This window comes from Equus asinus, chromosome 11 (assembly GCF_041296235.1).
Source record: "Equus asinus isolate D_3611 breed Donkey chromosome 11, EquAss-T2T_v2, whole genome shotgun sequence".
Classification (NCBI taxonomy): Eukaryota; Metazoa; Chordata; class Mammalia; order Perissodactyla; family Equidae; genus Equus; species Equus asinus.
Window position 1 is genome coordinate 20,990,199 of NC_091800.1, and position 19,002 is coordinate 21,009,200.

The 19,002-nt window shown below is 39.6% G+C and overlaps 2 protein-coding genes across 2 annotated transcripts in view; one reads left to right on the forward strand and one right to left on the reverse strand.

The window, feature by feature from the left end:
- Positions 1-19,002, forward strand: part of LOC123288830 (phosphatidylinositol 3,4,5-trisphosphate 3-phosphatase TPTE2-like) — a 35,506-nt gene that overhangs the window by 13,590 nt on the left and 2,914 nt on the right. Inside the window, exons 10-14 of the mRNA XM_070520581.1 lie at positions 4,168-4,229; positions 6,013-6,093; positions 9,701-9,815; positions 14,652-14,722; positions 17,438-17,533. Coding sequence (XP_070376682.1) covers positions 4,168-4,229; positions 6,013-6,093; positions 9,701-9,815; positions 14,652-14,722; positions 17,438-17,533 — 425 coding nt within the window. The remainder of the gene's footprint in view (positions 1-4,167; positions 4,230-6,012; positions 6,094-9,700; positions 9,816-14,651; positions 14,723-17,437; positions 17,534-19,002) is intronic.
- Positions 15,044-19,002, reverse strand: part of LOC123275674 (mitochondrial ornithine transporter 1) — a 28,901-nt gene continuing 24,942 nt past the window's right edge. The window contains exon 7 of the mRNA XM_070520580.1: positions 15,044-17,645. Within this exon, the coding sequence (XP_070376681.1) occupies positions 17,605-17,645 (41 nt within the window). The 3' untranslated portion in view covers positions 15,044-17,604. The remainder of the gene's footprint in view (positions 17,646-19,002) is intronic.

The window sequence follows — 19,002 nt, forward strand, 5'->3', positions numbered from 1 at the left end:
GAGATTCAAGGGAAGAGGTGTAGTCACAGGAATAGATGTAGTTACAGGAAGCTTGTAAGGGGGATTCAGGGAGGCAACACGTTATCGGAGATCCTGCCTCTGGGAAGAAAGAAATGAAGACACAAACTCAGAGTCAGTGGGAAGGCAATTGGGTTGGCGACCTAAGGAATGTAGGGAAAATTTCAACCAAATTCTAAGGGAACCAAGAAAAAGAACTGACTAGCACCATTGAGAAGTGTTTTGGCTGCAGTGAGGGTCTAGCTTAAGTGTCAGACCATTAATTGACATTATTACCAACGTGAAAAGTTGCGTGATTTTTCTCCAGCGGTTCTCTGTATCTCTGGTGTTTCTGCATCTCTGTTGTCTCTACATTTCTGGTGTAGGAATGGAGGAAGTGGGTGCCCAAATGGACCCAGTATTAGGTTTTTACAGAATGGGCACAGCAAAAGGACCAGAAGCAAGAATGGCAATGTTACTGGCACTGTTATTTAGTATTGGTAAAACCAACAGTGAAATTGTCCGTCATACTTCTAGGTGGATGAGGAAGTGAAAACAAAATGAGAAAAATGAGTGGCCATGGGACTGGATGACAGGATAAATTGAAAGAGCAAATATATTCATTCATGCCTTGAACAGCAGATCCTGTCTAGATGCATTTATGTGACAGTGTACAAAGCAGATACATGCACATCTCCCATGGAGACCACAGTCTATTGTTTACAGAGAAAATATATGTATTAGATGGTGACACGTGCAATTGAAAAAATAAAAATAAGGAGAATATGTAATGGGAGAGAGGTTGCTAACTGATATGTAGATGGTCAAGGAAGGTCTTACCAATACAAAGACATTTGAGCAGAGACGTCACACAAGGAGTACTGTGAGCGTACAGATGTGTAGGGAAAAGTGGGTATAAAGAGTATCAAGAGAGTATCAGTGAAATAAATCCACCAGAACTTGGAAAATTCACATTGGGCTTGAGTGATCATAGCTTTTCTTTATGTGTATGCAACAAATCCATTTAAGTATATTTGTGTTAAAATTTCTCCCTAAATTAACACCAAGGTTACTGGCTTACAATTTGGGAAATGCACTACCTCCTGATTTGCAAAGCAGGAAATGAATCAGCTCTAGGCTATCCACACCTCTCCTGCTCTCCACCATAAGGAATATCCAGGGATGCTGAGGAATCTCTTTTGCAAGTTTGTCCAGTCAGGAATTCTAAGTTTTCTGGAAAATAATTCCACTGGGCCCAAGGACTAGATTAACTGAGAACTCTCTCACAGCTTCATCAGCTATCTTTTATACATGTCTTTTACCAATGTTTAGTCTATCCTTTTCAATTGGATTTTTTTTCCCGGTTGAGAGACTAAAAAAAAAGAAAAGAAATTGAAAAGTTGCAGTTATCAAAACATAATGATTAAAAGCACAGGCTTTGAAATGAAAGATCTAGGTTTAAATCCCAACTATGCCGTTAAAGAATTTTGCGGCATTGAGTAAATTACTTAAATTCTCCATGCTTTAGTTTTCTAATAAGTATAATGTGGATGATGACAGTTCCAACCTCATGGTCCTATTTTAGAGATTAAATGAAATGTGAAAATTATCTATCTGAAAGAAGTATCAATGGCTTGATAATATTGGCCATTATTGTTATCCTTCAACTGGTATGCTATCAGTTTTTAGCAGCAGACTTATCTTTCCTGAGTCTTTTTCTAGTAGATATACGATGAACATATTTTTATTTAAATAATAGGAGTGAATGTTTAAGCGTCTCTAGCTCTTTCAAAGTCTTTTTTAATGGATGCTACAAAGTACATTTTCATTTGAGACATTCATTGTATCAAGCAAGGCAGTCAAACTGACAAAAGGCTATTTTGGTCTGAAAATCTTGAATGAGAAATTGCTTCAGTTACATGTTAAATGCTTTAAACAACTCTAAGGGATACACACACACACACACACGTACATACATACATACATATATACATAATACATAGAGCTACCACTCTTGGTGTCTGGAAAATCACCTCAGTGCTCTGGTTATAGATTCAAGAACTTGAAATATAAGATCTGCATTGTGAGGAAGGGTGATGGACACCACTTGAGAAAGAATAAAGTTTAAGGATTGTTGCAAAAGGTCATATAAGCTGGCATTAAGGTATCTAGCTATTTGACTATGTGAAAGTTTCTTAAACTTACAGAACCTCAGTTTCTCAGTTTCTTTATGCCAGGTTGTTTACCTCACTGAGGTGTTGTAAAGATTATATGAGATCTGTAAAGCATTACCCAAATGTTAGTTGTTATCATTATGAAAGCCAAAAATTGTATTATATTTAGAGGTGCAAGATGCTTTTGCCGACTTCAGGATAACAAAAGCTCTCTTACGACTTCCATCTGACCAACTTGGTGGATTATTTCATGTTCTCCATCCCCTCCATAAACACACCTATTGGTGTCCATTGGCATGTTGAAAACTTGTAGCTAGTATGCTTCTTTTTAGTATGCCTATGTGTTTCTGCTTCCACCAGTGTCTGCCAGTTCTACTTGTTATTATACTTATGTCAAATAATCAAATATTATGTAGATCTGTAAAATGTCAGAGTGAACAGAAAGAGTTACAATTTTATGAAACCTAAGTTGAATGTTTCAAGAAGATTCAATGAAGCTGACTGCCTACAACCAAAATTGCAGCTGAATTAAATGCAAGTACGACTAATGTAAAACATTGGGAGAAAAATTCCAGTAGTAAAATCTAGAAGGATCCTGCACTTAGATTGCTCGGAAGAATCTGAAGCTAGAAATATGGATGAGGCAATGGTTTATACCATGAGTCTGGCCTTTCCAAGAAAAAACTCCAGTTGGGGGCACTCAAAATGTTAAAACCTTGGTCCAATATCAGAAGTTTAGTGAATGAATGTACATTTATGTTTTAAGTTAAAATAAAATATTGGAGGCAAGTATGTATCATTTTTACGATTCCCCGCTGTACACGACTTGACTGGATGAGAGAGCATCTACTTTGTCTGTGCTTGTACTTGTCTACAGTCACAAGGACATGAATCTGCAAAAGTTTTCTTCAAATGGGAAAATATCAGAGTTATAGAGACCAGAAATGTCCTTGAAAATTGAAATGTTAACAGTCTATACAACTGAGAGCCAGGTTGTTAATGGTCAGTAGCTTCCTTTAGCAAGAAGCTTTTATTTGTAATAGCAGACGGTGGTACAAAGTCCTCTTTGGAAGCACTTGGCTTAGAATAGTGTTTTTCAAACTATGGGTTGCAAAATAAGTTTAGTAGTCCATTAAACAAACAAACAAAAAAGGACTAGAAAATAGAGTGCATCTCAAGTTAGAAGAGTAAGTTTGGAATTACATAAAATAAGTTCAGCATATACTGGCTAAGACAAAAGCTACAGATCATCGTAAAAATAAAAGTAACATGTTTTTTAAACTCAGATTTTGTATGGCAGGACAAAAATATCAATTGGAATAAAACATAAGAGACTTCGAGAATGAAATGACATGAAATCAAGGGTTTGCTTTACAATGCTATAGAGGAAAGAGAGAGAAAGAGGGAGAGAGGGAAGAAAGGAAGGAAGAAGGAAGAGAAATTAAACAAGTACAGCAATATAACATGATAATTATAGAATCTGGGAAACAGGTATATGGGGGTTCATTATACTACTCTTTTTGCTTTCATATATGTTTTGTAACACACTTAAAAACTCTAATGAAAATGTAAGGAGTAAAGGGTATTCAAATACTCGATAGTGTTTTGGGTTCTGACCATGTTTTATCTTTTATAGGTACTTTTAGTTAGAAAAACAGGGTATGTAATTAGGTCTTAATTGGTAAGCAGCTCTTTAGCTTTGGAGTCCTAGAGCAGAGCTGATTGCTTCTGCCTATTACTGCAGCCCCCAGCAGCAGTAACTCAAGAACGGCATACGCGTGCCCATGTGCGTTCATGCACAGAGTTAGGGCAGAATTCCAGGTGGAACCTCTGAGCAGTGAAACAGCTTTGGCTATTTCTGAATTGAAATATTTTGAACAAGCACTTTCAGAGTGAAAGAAAATCAATCCAAAATGAACTCTTAGGATATTTCTAAGAGTATTTTTATACCAAGTATTACCATGAACATTGGTTCACGAACTGTTTTCTTTTCCAGGACGGACTGGTACTATGGTTTGTGCCTGCCTGATTGCCTGTGAAATATTTGTAACTGCAGAGGTATGAAAGATGTTACTATCAACTCTGTCCTGTGCTGATTGAATTCGCTAGTTCTGAAACCTTACTGGTAGGATGTTAAGATGATCCTTTGAGTCATGGTACTTATGAAAATGTAATTGGAGAGGTGGTTATTAGAAAGCTTGGTTTTAATACATCCTTGTTTAACTTGCTCTAGTTAGTAACTAACCTAGGTACCTCTTACTCTGGGCCAAGATGAGGGTGATGTCAGTGACACACTCACCTTGGGCACAAAAATTAAGGGAATGCCAAAAATTTTAGTAATTAAGATAAATAATATTCTAATTCAATACTTTCAAAAATAAAAATTAATGCAAAAACTCCATGATGTATACAATAGCAACATTTTAAATAGAAACAGGACTCAATAGGGGCAGGATTGAGATGAGATGAGTAAGGTCTAAGTTATGCAATTGTACAAATACTCAGCAATCTAGATGTTTTACTCGCCTCCCCTAGTCCCAGATCTGCTGTTACTCCCACCAACTGCAGAATTCTTCCTTCCTCACAAGAATAGTACCAAGATTGATGAGGTAAATTCTCCAAAGGACCTTAAACATCCTCAGAAGTGCTAGGAAGATAGACGGTATCATTTTTCAACTCAGAGCAAAGTCTTGCCCGAATATTTATTATCTTTGCGTACTCAGTATATGTGGGGTCTGTGCCCTCTAGAAATTTGTGAGAAGACAGAGTGGGCTGTTTCTACGTCTTTAAGTAGGGTCGTCAGTCTTTTTTCTGCCATGATCTTGCTGAGAGGTTACCACTTAAAGGACACACTCTCAGCAGCTCTGCTCCTCGTTTGGCCGCCAGTCCAGATAAGAGGAGCTGTGGGTTATGCACAATGCCCAGCACTCTAATTCCACCATCTTCTTTTTTTCTAATTTGAGACACACAAATTATAAAATGGATGTTCTAGGACAGTGTTTTTCAAACTACGGATCATGATCTATCAGTGAGTTGTAAATCAACTTATTGGGTTGTGACCAGCATGTTTTTTAATAAAATAAAATAGATTAAATAGAAAATGTCAAATGGTAGTATTATTTTGTGAAACTTTTGTTTCAGGGGTGTGTGTGTGTGTGTGTCCTAGGTTTATTAATGTAGATTGTAGCTTTAAAAATAAAAAGATCAGGGCCGGCCCAGTGGCACAGTTCCACTTTGGCGGCCCGGAGTTTGCCGGTTCGGATCCCAGCTGCGGACATGGCACCGCTTGGCAAGCCATGTTGTGGTAGGCGTCCCACATATAAAGTAGAGGAAGATGGGCCCAGATGTGAGCTCAGGGCCAGTCTTCCTCAGCAAAAAGAGGAGGACTGGCAGTAGTTAGCTCAGGGCTAATCTTCCTCAAAAAAAAAATAAATAAAATAAATAAAAAAATAAAAAGATCAAAAGCCATTGACCCAGAGCCCTAGACTGAGAGCCAGAGACCTATGCTCTGGGCCTGTGCTCTCTCAACTGGCTGCATACGTCTCCGTGACAGGTCACTTGGTTTTCTTTTGGTCTCAATCTTCCCTATTTGTAAAATGGAAAGGTAGGAAGAAGGACCAGATGATCTCTAAGGTCTTTCCAACTCTGAAACTCCATGTCTTTATCAACCTTTGGATGAGAGCAGACCTTCATGTTGCCTTCTTAGTTTTGTTATATTGGATAGCCTCTGCCCAAAGACCACTGATTTAAGGAAATAATGTGCCTTGGAAACTTTAAGAATACCTTATATAGGAAAGGAAAGTGAAAATGAGCCATGATTGGATTGTCCCCTTTTCTATAGGAGAGCCTTTATTATTTTGGAGAACGACGAACAGATAAAACCAGCAGCTCTAAATTTCAGGGAGTAGAAACTCCTTCCCAGGTAAGTTTCTTTTTAAAAAAAGGTGGGTTCTTTGGGGAATTTGGTTAAGATTGGTGCCTATTACTTAGTTTCATTTAGACTTTTCTCCTTTGGTGATCAGGTAGCAGCACTTGGGTGCCCCGTGACAGGCCTGGATCCTTCCCAGGGCCCGAGAGCCATGCCTATGGCATGCCTGTGCTTTGCAAGCACTGAGTTCTCCCCAGAGCATCCTGCTTTCCATTTTATATTGGTTATTGTTTACAGAATTCAGGAGTTGATTCCCCTCCCAAAGTAGGAAGGTCCAATTCTAAGGTTCCAGACCTCTGAAAATATCTAAAGACATCAGCCTTTTATTTCCCTGCAGAAAGGAACTGAGTCTTTCACAAACCCCTACTGGGACAATTCAGCCCTTGCAGAACATCACAAGTGTGTATGTGCACACATGTGTGTGTGTGTGAGAGAGAGAGAGAGAAAGAGAGATGGGGAGGCTGTGTTTTTAAAGAGCGAGAAAAGAGGAAATTAACATTTTTCAAAAACCCATTATATACCAGTCACTATTGTACTTTTACATATATTAGCTCATTTCATATTCAGACAACCCATGTGAAATATATGCTATTACCCTATTTTTTCCTTTTGAAAACATTTTATTGTGGACTTTTTCAAATATAAGAAGTCAAGACAGGGCCGGCCTATGGCCAAGTGATTAAAGTTCCACACATTCTGTTTCTGCAGCCCAGGGTTTGCAGGTTCAGATCCCAGGTGCAGACCTACTCCATTCATCAGCCATGCTTTGGAGGCATCCCACATACAAAGTAGAGGGTGATTGGCACAGATGTTAGCTCAGGGACAATCTTCCTCAAGCAAAAAAAAAGAGCAAGATTGGCAATGGATGTTAGCTCAGGGTGAAACTTACTCACACACACACAAAGAGTCAAGACAATCATATAATAAATTCCTTACAGTCACCTCACCACTTCAACAATCATTTCATCATGTAGCCAACCATGTTTCATCCATTCTCTCCCCATTCTCCTCGCACGCGTGCACACACACACACTCACTCTCCATCCTTTCTCTATACCTGGATTATTTTGAAGGAAATCCCAGACATCAGATCATTTTATCCAACAGATCTTTTAGTGTGACATCTAACATAAAGACTCTTTAAAAAACCCTTAAAACCATTTATCATATCTAAGAATATTATACCTTAATAATATCTTAATAATTTCAAATGTCTACTCCATGTTTAAATTTCCACAATTATCTTTAAATCTTTTTTTAAATTTAGTTTGTTTCAATCAGGGTCTAAACAAGGGCCACACATTTCATTTGGTTTCTTTGTCTGTTAAGTCTCTTTTAGTTTATAGGTTTTCCATCTCTCTTCTTTATTCCTTGTACTTTGTTTATTGAAGGAACTTGGACATTTATCCTATAGAGTTTACAACATACTAGACTTTGTTGAACCAGGCTAAGTGCTTTGTATTCATTATCTCCTTTAATACTCTCAATAACTCCATGAGAGGGCACCATTGTGATTCCCATTTTACAGATTAGAACATTGAAGTTCAGTGAAATTTTTTTGAACCAAGAACTCAAGTCTAGATCTGTCAGACTCTGAAGCCCATTATTTCCCATCCTCTGCACAGCATCTCATCTGTTTTTGCCTTTTCTATATTGCCTCTCAAACCGAAGTGAGAGTTGGTTGGCAATTGTTAAGTAGATGTGGATGCGGCTGTGAAAGAAAGTTTTCTTTGAATGAAGTGATGGGAGCTGAATAGATAACCTTGGCCTTGTTAGCTGGCTCTGGAAATTTAGTAACTGCTGGCTCTAGAAGTTTAGTTTGGGGCAAAAGAACTCAGCCTTATCCGCTGATACTTTTCTGCCACACCCAAGAAAAAAAAAAGATAGTAATAAGCTATAGGCTAAAAGTAATACTTGAACTTACTGAAGCCCAGCTCTAATCATGACATTTCCATGCTCAAAATCCATAATGGCTCCCCTCTGCCAAGGGCAACAAATATAAACATTTTAATCTGGCATCAAGATCTTATTTTTCCAACCATTTCTTCCATAACGTACATTCACATGTCCTACGCTCTAACACATTTGGACCATTTGCTGTTTCTCAGCCTGGTACCACTTTATACCCACATGCTGTTGCTCATGTGGACCCTTTTTCCTGGAGTCCTTTTCTCTTCCCAGCCTGATGTAGTCTCTTGCTTTTTCAGTTTTTATATCCCTTTGTGTTTCTTTTAGGGACTAAGTGACTTTATATTATTCTCTAGCTATTTGAAGTGGCGACTTCTCTGCCCCTTTTGCAGACAAGGCCCATGTCTTACCCATCTTCCCAACCTTGGCATCCCAAAGCACCTCTTATAGTATCTCCTTTGTTTGTAGTGAATGCTTACTAAATAGATGCTTGTCTTATTAACTTCTGTTACAAACCCTGTTGTTTTAGGCTGAAGGAGAAGGAAGAGTGAGAGTAAGAGCAGCTTTAGGGCCATGATGGGTTACATCCTTTAATGAAAGATCAAGAATCTAGTGGCAGAAGCCAAGGGGACGCTAGATGTAACTCCTTCAAGGACTCTCGCTGTACAGATTCCCTTCCCCATTTCTTCTGTAGTCATGCACAGTTTCTCTAACTTTGGTCCAGAACTGGCACTCCCTAGGCTACAACTGAATCTTTTCTGATTCACTGGGAGAGCAATACAAGGACCCGGCCCCAGGTTTCCGAGCTGTGTTGGCAAAGCCCCAGGACAGAGTTCCCTCCATGTGGGGAGGTAATTCTGAGATACCATCAAATTCTGACCCTGCATTGTGGGCCATTCTACAGACTACATTTCATCCACCTCTGAGTTAAGAAATTGCAAGAGCGCTTCCCTTGACTGGCCCTTTCCAATGCAAAGTATGGCAGTTAATTTAACACTTCTCATTGGGTGCAGAAGAGTCCGCGAACTTTTAAGTCCAGTTGATTCAGTACCTGAACTCTTCAGCTTCTTGAAGAAAGATTCAAGGAGAGAGCCCTTGTGAGCAGCCTGCCACAGGAGAAGAACTAGACTAAAAAGGACAGGGCTTCCTTGAAAATAGAATTGGGGAAATGCAAAGTGAAGGAACGAGAGAAGAATATGTATCTACCACTGGCCTAGAGAAGTCTTCCTCTTGAGTTTTCACATCTGCCGTTCTCTCATGCCTAGGAGGCGACTCTCCACCAAACCACAAGCCTTCCTTTAACTCCGTCACAGTCAAGCTTCTACCCTTGGATCGACCTTTTTCACAGTTGCAGTTAGCTGCATCTCACTGTAATGTTGTTGAAACTGCTTTGTTGGTTCTGGTTGGTCAACCTCTCAGTCATAGCAGCCTATAAGCAACACCTGGCTCCTTTCTTGTTCCTTCCCCACAGCACTTAGTTCAGTATCTTTTTTTAAGGTAGATATTCAGTCGTGAGGCAACATATATAAAAACGCCTATAATGGCATGTATGTAGATTCATATAATGTCATCCAATAAATGTTTCCTTAATTAATTACTCTCCTTAACAAGTTCTATGTATAGAAAAAAAATCAGGAATGCTGACTTTAGACTTTTCATCTCCACTTAAACTGAGGCTTCTGTTGTTTTGCAGAATAGGTATGTTGGATACTTTGCAGCTGTGAAAAATATCTACAATATGAATCTTCCTCCAAGAAGGATACTTATGATAAAAAAAATTATTGTTCATTCAATTCATGGTAAGTGCTTTAGTATAATTGGAAAATTGGGCAGGAAGGCCAGTGTTCTTACTATTCGAGAGAGTTTCCCTTATGGTTATATAAAACAGACAATCCCAACTCACAGTTGTCTTTTTATGTATCCTCACATATGAACCCCTCCCCCTGGAATTTCCTATTGGCCTAGCAGTGCTGTGGTCATATTAGCAACCCTTAGACATCTTCTCCGTTCCTCTCCCATCACCACTTTGGGGGGTCCATCCCCTTCCCTTTTCTCTTGTTCTTATTGCTGCTCTGGTCTCAGCCCAGGTGGACTTTTCAGAGTGCAACCTCTGATGCAGAAGAGAGGAAGGGCCTGTGAGCCCTGGAGACCACTTCTCTCTCATACCCACCTCTAGTTCAGGGATGGTCTTGGCAGCAGCATCTCTACCATTTTCTCACCTACTCCTTTCAGAGACCCTTTGTTTTCTCACCACCCTGGTCTCTCCTTTTGCCCTCCCTCCTCCACCTGTAGCCCCCTCACTCTCAGCAGCTCCATCAAGATGTCTTAAATGCCCAAACAGCAAATGAATTTTGTCGCCACAAATTCTTTTTACAAATAACTACCGAATACCTGCTTTGGGCCAGCCCCATGCTAGTGTTTCTCTGCCCTTAAGGAGTCGCTGGGTGGTTAGCAGAGGGGCGGAATGAGTACGAAGATAAAGAGCTGACCACAGTGTTGGGAGCACACAGAGTCTGGGCCCCACCCAGCCTGGGGGTCAGGGAAAGCTTCTTGAGGGGACAGTGCTTAGATCTTCCCTACCTGAATCCACATGAGCCTGGAAAGGGTTGAGAGAAACCTGGGCTGTATGGGGTGTCTTTCAACGCCCCAACTGTTACTGATTATTACCAGGAGTAAAAATCCTTATAAGCTTCAAAAGAATTGATGTTCGCCTGCTTCAAGAATGATGGAGAGAGACTGGGATCCACCAGTGCCCAGGGAGGCAGGAAAATTGGTCAGATCGTCCATCTCTGGAACTTGAGAAAGAAAAGAAAGGAAGGAAGGGAGAGGAACTGGCCTCAAGTCCCATGTCTCTATTTCTCCATCACTCACCTCTCTTTCCTGCACAGCTCACCTCCAGGAGGTGGGAAGGCAGGGATGTCTCAGCAGAAAGGGGATAGGGCCTCACTCTCACTGCCAGAGGTGCAGCAGGGGGTGAGGCTTCTGATCCCTAAAGCAACAGCCAGATTGTAGACCATGAGGAGGTGCTGAGTGCTGGACCTCTCATGGGTGGAATGGTGCCAGAGCATTGGTATCCACCCAGACAGCCTAGTGTTTTCAGCCTTCTGAAGAGTCACACAAAGTAAGATCTAGATATTTATTTTTTTTAACATTTCATCCAATCATTTACAGATAAAAGAATCTTTAAATAAATATATATAAACTACATAGTTGAAAAGACAGATTACAGTTGTTAAAATATAAAATGCTTTTTTCAAATTATTTACATACCTCCTCCATGCACACACACCCACCCATATCACCATCACCAAGAGGTGGTGGTGAGGAATTTTGGTGGATTACCACAAACAGATTATGTAGGTTTCTGGCTTCTGAAACCAACTTCAACCTAGTAGCATTGTTTCTGTGGGAAATTTTGGTCTAGATTTTCAAGCAAGCATCATGCAGGCAAAGCCTAGAAACATAGCCTGTTCTAGCAGGAGGCTGCCCAGTAGAGGTCAGAAGCGCTTTGCTCCCCTTCCTTCCCACACTCAGTGGGGCCCTGCACACTAGACTGCAAGGCTGCTTTATTCCACAGAGTGAGAGGCAACACAGTTGGCTGTTGGAGCAGTTTCTTCCTCTAAGAAATTTAAACCCAACTATAGACCAACTGGATGGTGTGAGAGCCTGTATGGTACCTGAGTGCACACTCTGCCTCAGTTTCCTCTTTGTTAACAATGGGAATAACAGTATCTATACAAACTTCTGTGAGTATTAAACTATTCAAAACAGGCAAACAGGCATTTAGTCTAATGGAGTTTTTTTTAAAGATCGGCACCTGAGCTGTTGCCAATCTTTTTTTTTTTTTTTCTGCTTTATCTTCCCCAATCCCCCCGGTAGACAGCTATATATCTTCGTTGCACATCCTTCTAGTTGTGGCATGTGGGACGCCGCCTCAACGTGGCCTGACGAGCAGTGCCATGTCCACACCCAGGATCTGAACCAGCGAAACCCTGGGCCGCGGCAGCGGAGCGCGCGAACTGAACTGCCCGGCCACGGGGCGGCCTCCTAGTTTAATGGAGTTTTAATGCATTTCTCTAATATGAACAATGAGAATAAGATTAGTTTCTCAAAATCCTAAGCTTAGAAATGTTTTTAATAAGTTCTAGAATTTCATATGTTGTTCCAGTCTGATATTGTATCCTAAGACTGTGACCTCTCTCTTAATATCTTGAATTTTATTTAAACTCTGTGGAGACATTTAGTAAAACCATAAGGTGCAGATGTGGTGAACAGAGGAACTAACCCAAATTTTTAAGTACTGCAGGTGAAAAATGGAGAATTTCATGCATTTGGTTTCCTAATCTCGGGCTAACATAAAATAGAGGATTTTAAAAGTCCAATTTGAGATTCCTCATGAAGACTTCCAGATAGAAAGTTGTGACCTTAGCAGCTGTTCAGTACAATGTGGGTCTAGGCTTGTGGGGCCAACTTAAGAAGGCCTCTATGGGAAGTTAAAATTCTTGCTGCACCATGTAAATCATCAGGCCAAACCTAATGACACCAGCCTTCTTTTGGAATAATAATCTTCCTTTCAGATTGTTTTGATCACAACAGAAAGGGGATGGGAGACTGTCAGGAAAAAGTGTGGAAGACTTTGAAACAGGCAGTGTCTTGTCTAGGGTGCCCTTCCGTGGTTCCCTCCACCTCTCATGGTCTTTAAGCTATTCTACAACTCTGTAAGTTGTAGAAAACTGATAATAATGCAAATAATTTTTGTACATAGAAATGCAAATTAGTTGTGTTCAGTGAAAAGTGATTGATTGTTGACAGTTTTATATCTGTAAATTCATCATTCCTTATTTGCCTATAAATGTGCAGTACTTTGAACCAGCTGTAACATTTTACTGGTTCCTTATTAATTAAGGAGTTAAATAAAATTTTTAATGTGTGTTAAAAAAATGCAAGGTACAGGACAGTACTATGGTATGCAACAATTTCTGTAAGACAAAAGGGGGCAGTAATGTGGATTCATATTTGTGTGTGTGTACACATAAAATTCTCTGGGAGAATATATATTCATATTTGATTATGTATGCATGAAAAGCAAGAAACTAATAGTAGCGATTATCTATTTGGGGCTGGAGAACTAAACGGGAAGATGGGTGAGACAGAGACTTTTCACTTCATCTGTTTTACCTTTTATTTTTAAGTCATGTAAGTATACTTCAATTATTTAAAAAATTTTAAAGGTGTGAGAATTAATTTAAGCTTATAAATCAATGCCCTTTTCTTGTCATGTGATAAGCATTTGACTTAGTTTAGTTCTACATTTTACTGATCTCTGGTAGACATCAGTAGGAAGAAGATTTGCAACTGGAATAGGACAGAGGGAGCTGAGGCAAAGAAACCATGATTCCTAATGACAAATCAATAATACAGTATTTGGGGCTGGCCCCGTGGCCGAGTGGTTAACTTCGCATGCTCCGCTGCAGGCGGCCCAGGGTTTCGTTGGTCTGAATCCTGGGCATGGACATGGCACTGCTCATCAAACCACGCTGAGGCGGCGTCCCACATGCCACAACTAGAAGGACCCACAACAAAGAATATACAACTATGTACCGGGGGGCTTTGGGGAGAAAAAGGAAAAAAATAAAATCTTAAAAAAAAAAAAAAGGCTATAAAAAAAACATGAAAAAAAATAATACGGTATTAGAGAAAGCAACACAAACATAATATAAGATGAACAATCAAGAATGATTAGTATATGGGGGGCCTGGTGGCGCAGCAGTTAAGTGCACATGTTCCGCTTCTTAGCGGCCCAGGGTTCGCCGGTTCGGATCCTGGGTGCGGACATGGCACCGCTTGGCACGCCATGCTGTGGTAGGCGTCCCACATATAAAGTAGAGGAAGATGGGCATGCATGTTAGCTCAGGACCAGCGTTCCTCAGCAAAAAAGAGGAGGACTGGCAGTAGTTAGCTCAGGGCTAATCTTCCTTGGAAAAAAAAAAAAAGAATGATTAGTATATGACTTTATTTGAATATTTGTTTTAGTTTTGTACCTTTAGTTCCATGCATATTTAAGTGAAATATGCAGGGTTGAAAGGAAAACAATAAAAATTAATTGGAGGCTTGAGAAACCAGCCCTTTGAGGAAATGCTAAGGGAAGTGGGCCATTGGAATTGAAAAAGAAGCAAGAAACTGTCTGTAAATACATCCTGAGCACCGTAGAAATGTTTGGATACAGATATTCGATATTTTCAGAGACTGCGCTAGGAACTGGACTTAAATTTGTTAAGAAACATCATGATTAGAAGTCTGAAGAAAGAAACACATTAACAAGGAAGGTTGCAAGTCACCTTTTCTATTTTTTTTTCTTAGAAAGTTGAAAAGATGAGATTCTAAGTCTTAGAAGCTGACCTATATGACTTTTTATTTTTCTCCAGCCTTATAATGTCTGCTTTAGGAGACAGATTTGGGCTTAAAGCCTTGTCCTTCAAAGACAAAATCTATGCATGTCCCAAATGTGTCTATATTGACACGTTGTTAGCTGGGATAATCTTTTCTTGTTTTAATCCATAATTTTAATTGGGGAGACATTTTGATCTTTGCTCTAACCAGCCTAACTTTTTAATTTCATTCAGGTGTTGGAAATGGAAATGGACGTGATCTGAAAGTACAAATAATAATGCGTAAAAGGATTGTCTTTGTCTGTGCTGCTTCCAAGAACTGTAGGGTAAGAGAAAGCACGTGAACTGAAAATTCTGGTATTTGTCTCAATCTCAATGTCAAATCAGCATCTTGACCTCCCCAGACCAGTGCTCACCACAAAGAGAGGCCAAGTTGCTTTCTGGTTACCATCCGACTGAGTGTCCCTAGTCAGAGCTAAATTAAACTCACTGTTCAAACTAGTTTTTTCAGGGCATTTTCCAGAATATATTTTCAGTTCAGAGTGTTGCATTGTCTTTCATTTTTCCATAAATGTCAAGCAGTTTCCCAGGAATCTACCAGAGTATTTTTTCTTTTTAAAGGAATCCTTTTGGTTGTTTTTTTTTTTAAGATTCGCACCTGAGTTAATATCTGTTGCCAATCTTATTTGTTTTTTCTTCTTCTTCTCCCCAAAGGCCTCTCCCCCACCCCCTGCCAGTACGTAGGTGTATATTCTAGTTGTAGATCCTTCTGGTTGTGCTTTGTGGGATGCTGCCTCATGGTCCTTTTATTGGATGGCACTGATTGTGAAATTTTAGTGTGCATGAAAATCACCTAGGAGCTTGTAAGATGCAGATTCCTAGGTTGCACCCCAAAAGTATAATTCAGGAAATTTGGAATGGGGCCCAGGAATCTCTAGACTTAGTGATGTCCCAAGTCATTCTAACTCAGATGTCCCATGGAACTGCTCTGTGAGAAACAATGCAAGAGGAATCTCTTTACCCAAAGCAATGGGAGCTGGTAGTCAATGTTTTCTTACATGTTGGAGAAATGCCTAAGACTATGGACCTTTTCTGAAGCAATAAGCAAGCTTCCTTAATGGGTCTAAGAAAAATTAACTTTTAAAATTCTCAGGCTTTTGTCTCTAGTTCTACTATTACCTCTCCAACAGCACTCCTTTCCCTTCTTTTTGTGCCCCCCTCCCAACTGAGGGCACTCACCGAGGCCTGATCCTTGGCTTTCTGCTCTTCTCTCCACACATACTCTATTATTGGTTCTGTTCATCCATCCCCCTGGCTTAAACTATAATTTTTTTCTTTCATTCACTCAATATATTTATGAGCACCCACTGTGTGATAGATACTGGAGCTACAACATGGACAGTCTCTGCCCTAACAATTCAAACACATTTGTCAATCCGTATTTATCAAATGAGCTTTTCCTCTGCTTCTGCAAATGACACCAGCATTCTCTCGCTCAGGCCTTCAAATTTGGTATTATCTCTGGTTCTCTCTTTGCCTTGGCCCCCTATATTCAGTTAGTCACCAATTCCCGCTGATTATACCTTTGAAATCTCTCTTCACTCTCTCCCTTCCTTTCTGTTCCCATTGCTACCACCTAGTCTAGGACCTCATTTGCTCACGCCTAGATTTCTACAATCATCTCCTTACCTTTTCTTTCTCCTTATAATGCAGTATATAGGATCCTGCAATATGCATCCTGAAATACTGCTCTCATTGTGAAAAGCTTATAGGTAGAGCAGAAGACAAACTGCGTGCCCATGGTCAAAGCCAGTTACTATATTTGGCTCAGTATTCTTATCTGTAAAATAAAGATTACATCTCAAGTGTTGTGAGGATTAAATTACATAATATAGTTGAAGTTGCTTTGTGAGCTATTAATCACTAAATAAATGTTATATGTGATAATTATCAGGCCACTTTGTCACAAAGGAAATGCCCCACCATATTCTTCAACAACTTCCTTCTTATTTCCCTGGCTCTTCAACTCTCAAGATACAGCCCTATCATACCTGAGCTTATTTCCATCATAACTTGACCTGCAGTCTCCACTCCAAGTAGACTGGGTCCCCTTTGGCCTTTGGAACACAATAATGTCTGATTCATGTTTTTGTTGGTCTTTCCTCCCCCTTCCCCTTTCTGGCCCCATCCCCCACCCCCAGCTGCCTCCTGCCTGAACTGGATTATCTTTTCAATGCTCTTCTTCATTTATACAAGTCCTTCCATGCCCAACTCAATTTCTACCCCCTTAGTGAAGCTTTCTCATTCTATACCTCTGGTTAACCTCCCCTGAAGCACACAACAGCACACTCAGTCTTCGTCATACAACTTGACACATCATTATATGCCATGCTACTATTGTTGCTTATGTGTATAGCTCCCTGAAGCGTCAACTGAGTCTGCACCTTCTTCTGTATTTTTCACAAGGTCTAGTATAGACCTTTCTCACTGTGGTGCCACTATTATACAAGGATGAAGCAATAACAGAAATATTCAGTATAGCTTCAAAGTTGCTCATTCCAGAAACTTGACATATCTTTGGCCACTCCATCCAGCAGTCTGCTAGGAACAAGGCCTATGATCCCATCAGCAATCACAACATTTTGGATAGAACGTGACCAATTATGCATTGCTTTTTGAATGTGAATATCAACTTTAAAATTGAGCTTCTTAGCATGTTCCTAATATATGAAAATTGAGTGACACACATTCAACAGTAAAGTTTACTGGGTAAACCTCTAATAGAAAATTGAATACTTGCTTTTCAACAGTGCCCCACCATAACCCTCAGATATGTTGGCCTTTCAAAAATGTAAACAACAGTATTGCAACTTTATAGAAATAATGATTAACGTGTAGATATACATGTGATTGGGCTATGAGACCAAGAGTACTCAATAAATATAGGAAGCCTCAATAAGTGAACGTGAACTTCACTGTTCTACTCATTATCTCATTATTAGCTAGGTTTATAGTTCTGAACTCCATGTATTCATTCACAGATACATCATGATGTTGAAACAGACAGAGTGATAATTACTCCAGTTAACTGTCCACCTCTGTATGACGACGTGAAAGTGCAATTTTTCTCTTCCTCCGTGAGTAATCAAGAAACAACCTATGCCATTATTCTTGTCTGGTCTTTGATTCTGGTTTGGGATTTCCTTTGCTACAATTCCCAACAAGGGAGATGATAGGAGATGTCAATCCCTAGCCAGGGAGAGGGAGAAAAGAAAAGCAACAAGTCAGATCTATAATTTTTTTTAAAAGAAAAGCATATGTAATTTTAAAATTCTCTTGCTCATTTGTTTTCTCTAAATTCTATACAATTTGCATGGATTAACTTTCAAATAAGAAAAAAATACAAAAACCAAGATGTTAAAACAACAAAGGTATGTTTTACTCTATAGCAGTGATCACATTTTTGTTTTGTATCTTTAAAATACATCACTCCCCAAGGGGATGCACTATAATTAGTGTTCGGGTGGTGAACATGATGTAATGTATACAGAATTTGAAATATGATGTACATCTGAAAAAAATAAAAATAAAAAAAATAAAAAAATAACACTAGCTTGTGCCAAACTAAAAAAAAAAAAAAATCATCACTCCCCATAATTTACAAAATACTTTAAAGTGAGGGAGATTTTATTTTCCTCTGAATTGATTTATAATACATTGTAAATGGTAGTTTTAATCTAATATTTACTTTATGAAAAACTGAACGTCTGCCATTGTCATTACTCTGAATATCACGTATATAGTTTATATTGATAGTCATAAAATGTGTGAGTAGGGCCAGCCTGGTGGTGCAGCAGTTAAGTTCGCACGTTCTGCTTCGGCGGCCCGGTGTTCACCGTCGGATTCCGGGTGCGGACATGGCACCGCTCAGCAAGCCCTGCTGTGGCAGCCGTCCCACATATAAAGTAGAGGAAGATGGGCACGGATGTTAGCTCAGGGCCAGTTCCTCAGCAAAAAGAGGAGGATTGGCAGTAGATGTTAGCTCAGAGCTAATCTTCCTCAAAAAAAATGTGTATTATTCTGTATATAACAAATTTCTAAGCCTCAGTAGTTTCATCTTCCTATTAAATCACCAAAGAGAACTGCCAATAAGTAAATATGCTGATCAATTTAAAACTTATTTCCTGTGCCTTCCTTCAGCTGCTGCTTGCTCCCTGTTGGGAGAGAATCTGTTAAGTACTGAAATGGTAAATATGTTGAAGCAAGTGACCTGGATTGTTCCCACAGTGGATGGTTACCCCTTGAATAATGGACCAGTTTGAATTCTCTGTCAGTGGTCTCTACACCAAGCAGAAGCACTGGTGTAACGGCATTGACCCAGGGGACATTAGTAATACCTGGCCTTTGTGATTTTCCAGGGCCATGAGATGAAAGCACTTTCAAAAAATTTAGGTATTTTTATCATCATCAATAATGACGGTTAATTATCCAATGCAGCTGCTCCTTGTAGAAATGGACAATATATTTGGGCATAAATAATCATAGATCCTTAGTAGATTCTGTTTAGCACTATCTAAACCAGATTAAAAGACCACTGTCTACATTT